General features: G+C 43.5%; 1 protein-coding gene across 1 annotated transcript; it reads right to left on the reverse strand.

Annotated features, from left to right (window-relative positions):
- Positions 1 to 46: 46 nt before the first annotated feature.
- On the reverse strand, positions 47 to 11727 carry LOC311138773 (peptidyl-prolyl cis-trans isomerase FKBP11-like). Its single transcript, XM_084173595.1, has 6 exons — positions 11451 to 11727; positions 11199 to 11261; positions 10448 to 10538; positions 10226 to 10259; positions 9886 to 9956; positions 47 to 300 (listed from the first exon to the last, which is right to left on the reverse strand). Exons 1-6 carry the CDS (start codon positions 11562 to 11564, stop codon positions 92 to 94), a joined length of 582 nt encoding a protein of 193 aa, XP_084029721.1. The 5' UTR covers positions 11565 to 11727; the 3' UTR covers positions 47 to 91.
- Between the last annotated feature and the right edge of the window lie 890 nt (positions 11728 to 12617).

Raw genomic sequence — 12617 nt, forward strand, 5'->3', positions numbered from 1 at the left:
TTTTAAAAAATTGGAATATTTAATCCAATAACAACAAAACACTCCCTTGTTGTTTTTAATTGTATTATTTAAATAGTTCTGTGAGTTTCCTTTATTTCTTCTTGCTCTTCTTGTCCTTGGCCTTCTTCTTGCCTGGCCGCTGGGTGTTGGCCTTGTTATAGAGGTAGAGGCCCACCATGCCCAGCAGAGTGGGAACCAGGCCCAGACACACTAGGGGAAAGACATCATTCACCATCTTCTGCCATGGTGTTGCCTGGATCAGCGACATCACCTCCACCTCAAACTCTAGAGCAGCATCAGCTAACAGGACAGAGGGAAGAAGAGAGACGGAGGATCAAGTACTGGGTCTAGGGATGCAAAATTCCGTTAACTTTCCCAAAATTCCCAAGTTTTCCTGAAATCCTGGTGGGAAGCTTTCCAGAATTGTGAGGGAATAAGCAGGGAATTCTGGAATCCTCCAACCTGGATTTTTGGAAAATCAGGGAATCTTGGGAATGTTAACGGAATTTTGCAACCCTAACTGAGTCACGTTGTTGTGTTGTTTGTTTGTTTGTGTGTGTGTGTGTACTGTAAAAAATGTCCTGTAATTTTTACAGTAAAATACTGGCAGCACAGAAGCCAGTAAATTACTGTATATTTACAGGACCTTTACTGAAACGCAACTTTACAGCATATTACTAGAACACCTGACTACAGCAACATGCTGTATTTCTCGAATTTAGAGATCTACAGTGCAGGCAGCTAGTGCCAAAAATGGGCAGTATTTCTGTTACATGTATTTGATATAGGTATTTCAATAGTTACAATACCTATTTTGTAATTCACTGGTTTGAAGTACAATTCATGTGTTTTGTAACAGTTTAATTAGAATACATGTATTTTGTATTTTTATAATACAAAAATAAACGTGCAAGTAGCCTGCTTAACTACAACAGCATTCTCGCTAACGGTAACATAATATTTTTACTTGTTATGACTGATATGTTCTTGTTTATCTACCTTAGTTTAATGCACTGACTGTAAATCGCTCTGGATAAGATCGTCTGCTAAATGACCAAAATGTAAATGTAAAAATGAACACTTGCAAAGCACACTCCTGGGTATTATTCTATCACAGTCATAACAAGTAAAACATTTCTGTAACCGTTACTGAAAATGTTGTTGTAGTTAAAGTTCATGAACAGTCAAAATCCTGTTTTCATTAAATTTGATGATATTTGGATCAAAGTATGATGACCAAAGTATGAAAAATGACTGCTTTTACATTGATAAAGTTTGATCATGAAATTACTGGTGCCGTCCCCAATGTCAAACACTTAGATTCAGGAGGTGGGATTATTAAGGGGATAGGGTGACATCACCCTAATTCTCATTTTAATACACCAATTGTAACATGATATTTAAATAAGTACTGCCTTGTAAATTGAGAAGGCATGTTTGCGGAGGGGCTGGGTTTATATAGCTAGATATCTACTCTACTGGTGCCAAAATGTGACTGTAGTGTGTCACCAAATATTATTAAAAGTTTACACTATTCATCTATGGCAAAGATATTTACAGTGCATTCGGAAAGTATTCAGACCCCTTGACCTTTTCCACATTTTTTTTACGTTACAGCCTTATTCTAAAATTGATTAAATTATTGTATTTCTGTCACACCCTGGCTCTGGGGACTCTATATGTTGAGCCAGGGTGTGTAAATTCTATGTGTTTATGTTATATGTTGTAGATTCTAGTTGTTCTATTTCTATGTTGGCCAGTGTGGTTCTCAATCAGAGGCAACGAGTGTCAGCTGTGGCTGGTTGTCTCTGATTGGGAACCACATTTAGACAGGCTGTTTTCCCACAGTAGTTGTGGGATCTTGTTCCGTGTTGGTTGTGTTTAGACCTAGGACGTCACGTTATCGTTTATTGTTTTGTTCGTGTTATCACTATTGATAATAAAATATGTTTGCATTTCACGCTGCACCTTGGTCCTCCTCCTTCGACGATCGTGACAGAAGATCCCACCACCACAGGACCAAGCAGCGTGTCCAGGAACACACGCAGGAGGTAACTCTAGTGGATGTCCTCCTCGGTTGGGGGCAGATTACGGAGGAGGAGGCCGTCCGGTACCGGAAGGCTATGAAGGGGGAGACCCAGGCAGGAGAGGAGAAGCGGCGCCAACCGGGCCGTGGTCGGACAGGCGAGAGGCACCCCCAATAAATTTTTAGGGGGGGGCACACGGCATGGGTGATGGGGCAGCAGGAGGCTGCCACAGGGCTTATTGGGAGATTAGGAGAGGAGGCCACCGGGTTTGGGGGGCCGGAAGGCAGGTTGGCGGAGCCTGGATGTAGAGCAGAGCCAACTCCCCGTACTCAGGCATGGCAGCATGAGACTGGGCAGGTTCCGGGGTATGCGGAGCTGCGTACTGTGCCACGAGTGGTCCGGCATAGTCCGGTACGTCCTGTGCGAGCACCCCGCACGTGTTGTGCGAAGGTGGGCATGCAGCCAGGACGGAGTGTGCCGGCTCAGCGCTCGTGGCCTCCAGTGCCCCTCCTCGGTCCCGGATATCCTGCGCCAGTGTCACGTGCTGTTATGCCAGTACGTGTACACAGCCCTGTACGTCCTGTGCTGATGCCTCACACAGAGTGTGTGAAGGTAGGCATTCAGCCAGGACGGGTTGTGTCAGCTCTTCACTCCAGGCCTCCAATCCGTCTCCACAGCCCAGCCCGGCCTGTTCCTGCTCCTCGCACCAAGCCTACGGTGCGCGTCGCCAGCCCGGCTCGGCCTGTTCCTGCCCCTCGCACCAAGCCTACGGTGCGCGTCGCCAGCCCGGCCCGGCCTGTTCCTGCCCCTCGCACCAAGCCTACGGTGCGCGTCGCAAGCCCGGCCCGGCCTGTTCCTGCCCTTCGCACCAAGCCTACGGTGCGCGTCGCCAGCCCGGCCCGGCCTGTTCCTGCCCTTCGCACCAAGCCTACGGTGCGCGTCGCCAGCCCAGCCCGGCCTGTTCCTGCCCCTCGCACCAAGCCTACGGTGCGCGTCGCCAGCTCGGCCCGGCCTGTTCCTGCTCCCCGCACCAAGCTAATGGTGAGCGTCGCCAGCCCGGCCCGGCCTGTTCCTGCTCCCCGCACCAAGCTAATGGTGCGCGTCGCCAGCCCGGCCTGTTCCTGCTCTCCGCACCAAGCTAATGGTGCGCGTCGCCAGCCCGGCCCGGCCTGTTCCTGCTCCTCGCACCAAGCTAATGGTGCGTGTCGCCAGCCCGGCCCGGCCTGTTCCTGCTCCACGCACCAAGCCAGGGGTGCGCATCGTCAGCCCGGTCCGGCCCGTTGCTGCTCCACGCACCAAGCCAGGGGTGCGCATCGTCAGCCCGGTCCGGCCCGTTCCTGCTTCCCGCACCAAGCCAATGGTGTGCGTCGCCAGCCCGGCCCGGCCTGTTCCTGCCACTCGCACCAAGCCAGGGGTGCGAGTCGTCAGCCCGGTACGGCCCGTTCCTGCTCCACGCACCAAGCCAGGGGTGCGCGTCGTCAGTCCGGCACAACCCGTGCCTGGGTCACCGGTGCCTGGTCAGGTACCGGTCAGCTGCTCCACACCGGAGCCTAAGGTATCCGCTCCTACGATGTCCAGTCCAGCTCCAGCCAGCGGGGCCAGACCGGCCCAGGGGCGCTACGGGGGGATGGTTGAAGGGTGGTGGTCTAGCCCGGAGCCGGAACCGCCTCCGAGGAGGAATGCCCACCCAGCCCTCCCCTGTTTGGTTTATGTTTAGGCGCGGTCGCAGTCCACGCCTTTGGGGGGGGGGTACTGTCACACCCTGGCTCTGGGGACTCTATATGTTGAGCCAGGGTGTGTAAATTCTATGTGTTTATGTTCTATGTTGTAGATTCTAGTTGTTCTATTTCTATGTTGGCCAGTGTGGTTCTCAATCAGAGGCAACGAGTGTCAGCTGTGGCTGGTTGTCTCTGATTGGGAACCACATTTAGACAGGCTGTTTTCCCACAGTAGTTGTGGGATCTTGTTCCGTGTTGGTTGTGTTTAGACCTAGGACGTCACGTTATCGTTTATTGTTTTGTTCGTGTTATCACTATTGATAATAAAATATGTTTGCATTTCACGCTGCACCTTGGTCCTCCTCCTTCGACGATCGTGACAATTTCCTCATCAATCTACACACAATACCAAATAATGACAAAGTAAAAACAGGTTTAGACATTTTTGCAAATGTATTAAAAAATAAAAACAGAAATACCTTATTTACATAAGTATTCAGACCCTTTGCTATAAGACTCGAAATTGAGCTCAGGTGCATCCTGTTTCCATTGATCATCCTTGAGATGTTTCTACAACTTGATTGGAGTCCACCTGTGGTAAATTCAATTGATTGGACATGATTTGGAAAGGCACACACCTGTCTATATAAAGGTCCCACAGTTGACAGTGCATGTCAGCGCAAAAGCCATGAGGTGGAAGGAATTGTCAGAATCAATCAATAAAATGTATTTATAAAGCCCTTTTTACATCAGCAGATGCCACAAAGAGCTCAGAGACAGGATTGTGTCAAGGCACAGATCTGGGGAAGGGTAGCAAAAACATTCTGCAGCATTGAAGGTCCCCAAGAACACAGTGGCCTCCGTCATTCTTAAATGGAAGAAGTTTGGAACCACCAAGACTCTTCCTAGAGCTGGCCACCCAGACAAACCGAAAAATCGAGGGAGAACGGCCTTGGTCAGGGAGGTGACCAAGAACCCAATGGTCACTCTGACAGAGCTCCAGAGTTCCTCTGTGGAGATGGGAGAACCTTCCAGAAGGACAACCATCTTTGCAGCACTCCACCAATCAGGCCTTTATGGTAGAGTGGCCAGACGGAACCCACTCCTCAGTAAAAGGCACATGACAGCCCGCTTGGAGTTTGCCAAAAGGCACCTAAAGGACTCTCAGACCATGAGAAACAAGATTCTCTGGAATGATAAAACCAAGATTGAACTCTTTGGCCTGAATGCCAAGCGTCACGTCTTGAGGAAACCTGGCACCATCCCTACGGTGAAGCACGGTGGTGGCAGCATCATGCTGTGGATAAATATTTGGACTGGGAGACTAGTCAGGATCGAGGGAAAGATGAACGGAGCAAAGTACAGAGAGATCCTTGATGAAAACCTGCTCCAGAGCGCTGAGGACCGCAGACTGGGGCGAAGGTTCACCTTCCAACAGGACAACGACCCTAAGCACACAGCCAAGACAATGCAGGAGTGGCTTCAGGAAAAATCTCTGAATGTCCTTGAGTGGTCCAGCCAGAGCCCGGACTTGAACCCGATCTAACATCTCTGGAGAGACCTGAAAATAATTGTGCAGTGACGCTCCCCATCTAACCTGACAGAGCATGAGAGGATCTGCAGAGAAGAATGGGAGAAACTCCAAATACAGGTGTGCCAAGCTTGTAGCGTCATACCCAAGAAGACTTGAGGCTGTAATCGCTGCCAAAGGTGCTTCAACAAAGTACTGAGTAAAGGGTGTGAATACTTATGTAAATTTCATTGCAGGTTTTTTTTAAATATACATTTGCAAAAATGTCTAAAAACCTGTTTTTGCTTTGTCATTATGTGTAGATTGACGAGGGGGGGGCTATAACGTAACAAATTGTGGAAAAAGTCAAGGGGGTCTGAATACTTTCCGAATGCACTGTATATGTCTCCTTTCATCTGTGTCTGGTGTTACTGGCTAGCTAGGTCTTCAGCCAGCATGGAACAAAAGGGGAGAGGTTGTTCAAAACTCAGAGACATGCTAAACAGAAGATGTAAAAAAAAATTTTTTTACAGAATTGATGCAATTTCAATGTTTTAGTTGCTTTGTGTATCACCATATTAGCTTGTGATGATTTTACTGCAACACTGCATCCAAGTTTCTTGATATAGGCGTCTCAAAGAGCTGTCAGTCAAGGTGAGCTCATGAATATAAACTCACTGCCCACTCAGCCTGTCTTTTCAAACTTCCTGGTAGTTAGCCATGAGAGAAAAATTACTTTCTCAAATTTTGAGTCTTTCTATCCCCCCAAAATATTATGAGTGACATTTTAGTCACTCAAAAGGCTCTTTTACATGGGAATCAGAATGACTGTTTGGGACCTTTAAGGATACATTGGTCTTAAAGTTATTTTGTTTTTGTAACAAGATACCTTTTGATGTATCTTTGCCCAACTCTGGCTAGTGCCAAGTTTGGTCAATAACAAACTTTTGTTATTGACCAAATACTTATTTTCCACCATAATTTGCAAATAAATTCATTAAAAATCCTACAATGTGATTTTCTGGATTTGTTTTTCTCAATTTGTCTGTCATAGTTGACGTGTACCTATGATGAAAATTACAGGCCTCTCTCATCTTTTTAAGTGGGAGAACTTGCACAATTGTATGTTACTGTAATATTCACAGTAACTTGCCACCAACTTGCCACCAGCTTCCTGTAAGTTACTGTAATAGAGTAATCATACAGTACAATCCTGTAAAATTAGCCTACTATAGTGTAAGAAAGTAAATGCTACTTTCTAATTGTAATATTGGTATTTTACTGTAATTACATGGGATTGGTGCAAGCAGGTTGGCTACTAGGTATGTCTATATTACAGCATATTTATTCATATTTGCCATTTTATATCACTTGCACTTCTAGAGGCCTAAACAAAGTCTTCCAAACTGGCCGTGATTACAGCGCAAACAGACCAAAAGGACTTGGCAAAACACACTTAATTACTTGCTGCCACTCTGATCTGTCCCCTCTACACATTAACTTGTATGGGCACTACTACCACATCAGTTCAATTGGTACAGCATTCTCACTAATGGGTGCAACAAATATAGCCACTTACAAGGCATGCCTTGAAATATGTTAATGAGCCAAATATTCTTTCCCCTCCTACACCATTTTTCCACAGTGCACCATAATTTACAGAATGCTGCAGTAAATATACAGCAAAACAGCACTTTATTGTTAAATTGTATTGAAATAAAATTACAGCAATTGCTAACAGTGAATATGTAATCATATATTGTAATTATATACAGTATTACAGCATACCAATTAATATTTGGTGTTTTATATCACTTGCACTTGTAAAGGATTTTAAACTGGCAGTAGCTAGGTTTCTATCCAATTGGCGACAGATTTTCATACGAATATTCTAAAACACGCATAAAAACAATATTTTCCACCAGAGATGTGTTTCCATCAAATTGACTTGTTGGGGGTAAAGGGCTGTGCGTGATGACGTACTGCGCATAAAAATATAATTTGCAGTTAAATTCCCATGTTCTAAATAGTAAATACAAGTTAAATTGGTTTCCATCGAATTTTCAACTCTACTGATGGTTTTTACAAAACTAGTTTTAGTTATATAGCGGGTGTGCCCACTCTGGTATTTGCACATGCGCTTTAGCCAACAGCTCGCAGATACAGTGCGGGTATAGCCTACATGAGATTATTATAGACAAAAGAGCGAGATTATTTGTATTTGTCACCATAATAAGACCCTCTATATTTATTGGAACGGAGCATCCAGCTCATCATAATTTATTTAATCTGTATCCTAATAAACTGCATGCTTTCCCGACGAGTTGCAGTGGGACACACGACATGTCATCGCGTGGCTCCAAGTTTACTTCGATATGACTGGGAGTGCAGTGTCATCAAGGTGAGCCATATTTATTTAGTGTTGGTTTCTTTGTATTATTGAGTGTGTACAGTATGCATGCGTGTACAGTGCCTTCAGAAAGTATTCACACCCGTTGACTTTTTCCACATTTTGTTGCGTTACAGCCTGAATTTTTAATTGGATTACATTTAGATGTGTCATTGGCCTACACACAATACCCCATAATGTCAAAGTGTAACTATGTTTTTAGAAATGTTTACAAATTAATAAAAGTGATTGGGGACATTGTCGTGTAACGTGTCGTCTTTCGGGTGGGACGTTAAAACGGGTGTCCTGACTTTGTGGTCCCTAAAGATCCCATGGCACTTATCATAAGAGTAGGGGAGTTAACCCCAGTGTCCTGGCTAAATTCCCAATCTGGTCCTCATACCATCATGGCCACCTAATCATCCCCAGCTTCCAATTGGCTCATTCATCCCCCTGTAACTATTCCCCAGGTCGTTGCTGTAAATTAGAATGTGTTCAGTCAACATACCAGGTAAAATAAGAGTAAAATAAAACCGAATCTCTGTACCCCTCTGTACCCCCCAGTCAATACAAAGATACAGGCATCCTTCCTAAGTCAATTGCCGGAGAGGAAGGAAACCGCTCAGGGATTTCACCATGAGGCCAATGGTGACTTTAAAACAGTTACAGAGTTTAATGTGATAGAAGAAAACTGAGGATGGATCAACAACATTGTAGTTACTCCACAATACTAACCTAAAGTGGTTGGGTTAAATGTGGAAGACACATTTCAGTTGAATGCATTCAGTTGTGCAACTGACTAGGTATCCCCCTTTCCCTTTCCTTAAATGACAGAGTGAAAAGGAAGCCTGTACAGTATAAAAATATATCAAAAACATGCATCCTGCAATTAGGCACTAAAGTAAAACTGCAAAACATTTGGCTAAGAAATTAACTTTGTCCTGAATCCAATACGTTATGTTTGGGGCAAATCCAACATAACACATAACTGAGTACCACTCTACATATTTTCAAGCATGGTGGTATGCATGTCATCGGCAAAGACTAGGGAGTTTTTTTAGGATAAAAATAAACGTAATAGAGCTCAGCACAGGCAAAATCCTAGAGGAAAACCTGGTTCAGTCTGCTTTCCAACAGACACTGGGAGACAAATTCACCTTTCAGCAGGACAATAACCTAAAACACAAGGCCAAATCTACACTTGAGTTCCTTACCAGGAAGGCAGCGAATGTTCCTGAGTGGCAGAGTTTGAGTTTTAACTTAAATTTGATTGAAAATGTATGGCAAGACTTTAAAATGGCTGTCTAGCAATGATCAACAACCAACTTGACAGAACTTGAAGAATTGTAAAAAGAATACATGTATATTGTACAATCCAGGTGCCCAAAGCTCTTACAGCTGTAATCGCTGCCAAAGGTGATTAACTTGTATTGACTCAGGGGGTTTGAATACTAATGTAATCAACATATATTTGTGTTTTATTTTTCATGAATTTTTTTTTTTAAGTTTGCATTTTTCTGACACTTTGACATTACAGAGTATTTTGTGTAGACAAAAACAAGACAGTTAAATCCATTTTAATCCCATCTTGTAACACAACAAAATGTGGAAAAAGTCAAGGGGTGTGAATACTTTCTGAAGGCACTGTATATAGTACATACGCATGTACATTGGGGAAAAAAAGTATTTAGTCAGCCACCAATTGTGCATGTTCTCCCACTTAAAAAGATGAGAGAGGCCTGTAATTTTCATCATAGGTACACGTCAACTATGACAGACAAAATGAGGGGAAAAAAATCCAGAAAATCACATTGTAGGATTTTTTATGAATTTATTTGCAAATTATGGTGGAAAATAAGTATTTGGTCAATAACAAAAGTTTCTCAATACTTTGTTATATACCCTTTGTTGGCAATGACACAGGTCAAACGTTTTCTGTAAGTCTTCACAAGGTTTTCACACACTGTTGCTGGTATTTTGGCCCATTCCTCCATGCAGATCTCCTCTAGAGCAGTGATGTTTTGGGGCTGTCGCTGGGCAACACAGACTTTCAACTCCCTCCAAAGATGTTCTATGGGGTTGAGATCTGGAGACTGGCTAGGCCACTCCAGGACCTTGAAATGCTTCTTATGAAGCCACTCCTTCGTTGCCCACAATTGGTGGCTGACTAAATACTTTTTTTCCCCACTGTATACAGTATGCGTATGTACGTGTGTATATGCACATGTGTTTTTTAAGTACCTGGGATAGTTGGAGGGTATCCTCTTTTTCCATAGGCAAGGTGTGGTGGAATAGTGGTCTTGAATTTTTGTCTGGAGGAACATAAGACAGAAAAAGGCTATTCTCATAGGTTTGCATGTTTTTCACTACTACTTTAGTGACACATAATGTTAACAAAGTAATTTGAGACAGGATCTTTGATTGCTTCACATACTGGTAATTTCTATATTTGAAACTAGTTATCCTAGTTCATGTAATATCATTTTGATTTCCTAGTAGAAGTGGTTCTCTTAAGTAAATTAATGCAGGCTACATGTCCCTTTCAAAACGTTGTATTGGCAGACCTTGACTGTTTACTTACCCTTCACAAACTCCTACCAAACTCTGTTCCAGACCTGTTGGAGATACAGTATTTCATGTTATCTATATACAGTGAATGATGCAATAACAAAAACACTGCACTGCTAGTGTGAGCTAAATATGAAGGTATATTGCTGTTTGAAACATAAGCTAGTGTTCCTGTTGTTTTGTGTGATCAATATCATGTCTAATACAGGCAATTTGAATAGTTATGTGATTTTACCAGGGATAACTGTCCTCTTTCCCAGCTCAACAACAAGAGGGTCCCGGGATAGTGATGAGTCAATCACCTTGCCATCAGCCAGCAGTTTACCCTGTTCAGAGCATTGGAACAATATGAATGGAACACGCATGTTAAAAGAGGGATTTTGCACGCAAGCAGTGATTAGAATCTAAATAGAAGGTTAAGATGCATTCCCTGCAAGTCACATTAAAATGTGAAACACTTGACACATACTTTTTTCATATGTATTTATAGGAGTGGCTGTATGTTAGGTGATGCCATGGTCAATCAAGCATGACGCTTCATGAGTGACGAGTTTCTGTTGGACTACTGCCCTACTGACGGCCGGAGCAGGAGTGCTGACGTGTTAGACCTCCCCATCACACTGCCGAGTAGAATGTCTGGCACGCATAAAACGTGAAATTGTTTTCTCCACATGGGGTAAAACACTGCAGTTTCCTTGCCATCCCAGATATGAATAAACAATGTGTAACGCAAGATAGAATGTTGTTCCGCACCATGCCACATAGACATCGTATTGACTAGTCAAGTTTATTAACGTGCAATGAATCAGAATCACTTAAATTGCAGAACACTTTTGACCAGATTTCATTACCATTTTGTAATTGACATTTCTCTCAATAAGCAGGCTAGGTCTGAAGTCAAACAGGGCGGTGCCTATACCTTTGAAACTGAAAATGTTATTTAGGCCATTCATTTCCACTAATTTTTTCTTCCCCTTGTTTCTTACCGTATAGTGGATTTGAAGCGTGTCTCCCATTTCTGACGTTATAGAGCAAGTTTCGGGTTTCACCTTATGAAGGGGGAGAAAGAAAAAAAGTATGAGATAGTTGAATTCCAAATAAATTCGAATGCGTCGTTTTATTACATAAAAGAAGCAATACATTGACAATGATAATCAATGAATGGCATTCGGTTAGTGCAAGAGTCGCCACTTTCCTATCACTCAATTGCCTACGTTAGAGAAATAGACAGAACTCACCAAGGTTTCCACCAATAACTCTTCCACAACATTTTGCTCTGCTTTGCCTTCATGTGCTGCAACATAAACGAAAGCAGCGAGCAAGACTAAGATGACCCTAGTCTTGGCTTTCATTGTAAATACGAATTTTTGGAAAACTATCCAACTAACTTCCGTGAAGCTGTAGAACAGTAAGCGCCGACGACTGACCGCCACAGACAGACTATCAGTCGAATAGAGATTCGGAGGTACTGTCTAGGCTAGACGCCAGTTAAGGCTGATGTGTTGTTATAGTATGGTGATAACGGGGCAGTCGACCCGGGTCGCCGAAGTGCCCGCCTTAAACATTCCGCCAGCATCCCAGAAGTCCATTGCTGATGGGTAACGGTGCAGTTACATTCTTTGTGCCGGTTGAGGGCAGTTATGAGTCTCCTAAAAGCCTCAGCAGTTATCTCATTTCAACTGGCCATGGGCCATAGCCGCATGAAGTTGGGGTGTTGTAGCACCCCCTGAAAAATCAGAATTAATATTCCCTTTAGAACCCATAGCGGCCCTCGACAGCCTTTCTTTAAATTACTACAGCGGCCGCGAAAGGCCTTACTTTCTAACAATAATATCTGTGTAAATTTCGCAAAATTAACTTGCTTACGATCTGTTATCGGATTCGCGTGGCAGTTGTCATCAACTAGAAACCAGAAACAGGGTATGCTCACTATGCTGTCATTTGTATTTGTTTTACTTCATTACTCAAAATGACGGCCCCGAAAGCGGACATGACTTTTCACTGTGAAAGAGGCAGTATCTATGTTGGTTGGTGATACGGATTCTGACATGTCCTTGCACTTTGAAAAGCGATGATGTCGAGGTGAGTGAAATAAGTAAACAGCAGATATATGTTTGGCGTTGTCGATGTTTGATGTTGTGAAATTTCAGGAATAGCTCTCATATTAGCAAGTCATGTCAAGATAACTTGGTTGGTACAAGCGAACACATCAGCCATGGAGCTCGAATGATTGCTCTCTGTCTCATGGAAAAAGTTTCCGTGTTTAGTTGTATATAGTCATCGAACTATACTGAACAAAAATATAAACGCAACATGCAACAATTTCCTAGATGTTACCTAGTTACAATTCATATGAGGAGATCAGTCAATTAAAATAAATAAATTAGGCCCTAATCTATGGATTT

This window comes from Coregonus lavaretus (assembly GCF_964263955.1).
Source record: "Coregonus lavaretus genome assembly, chromosome: 12".
Taxonomy (NCBI): Eukaryota; Metazoa; Chordata; class Actinopteri; order Salmoniformes; family Salmonidae; genus Coregonus; species Coregonus lavaretus.

Excerpts from the sequence above, each read along its gene's own strand:
- LOC311138773 (XM_084173595.1), bottom strand. The coding sequence starts at position 11,564 with ATGAAAGCCAAGACTAGGGTCATCTTAGTCTTGCTCGCTGCTTTCGTT. Across the intron at positions 10,260-10,447 it reads AAAGAGGACAGTTATCCCTG|GTCTGGAACAGAGTTTGGTA; the intron begins GTAAAATCACAT and ends TATCTCCAACAG. Across the intron at positions 301-9,885 it reads ATACCCTCCAACTATCCCAG|CTGATGCTGCTCTAGAGTTT; the intron begins GTACTTAAAAAA and ends CTGTCCTGTTAG.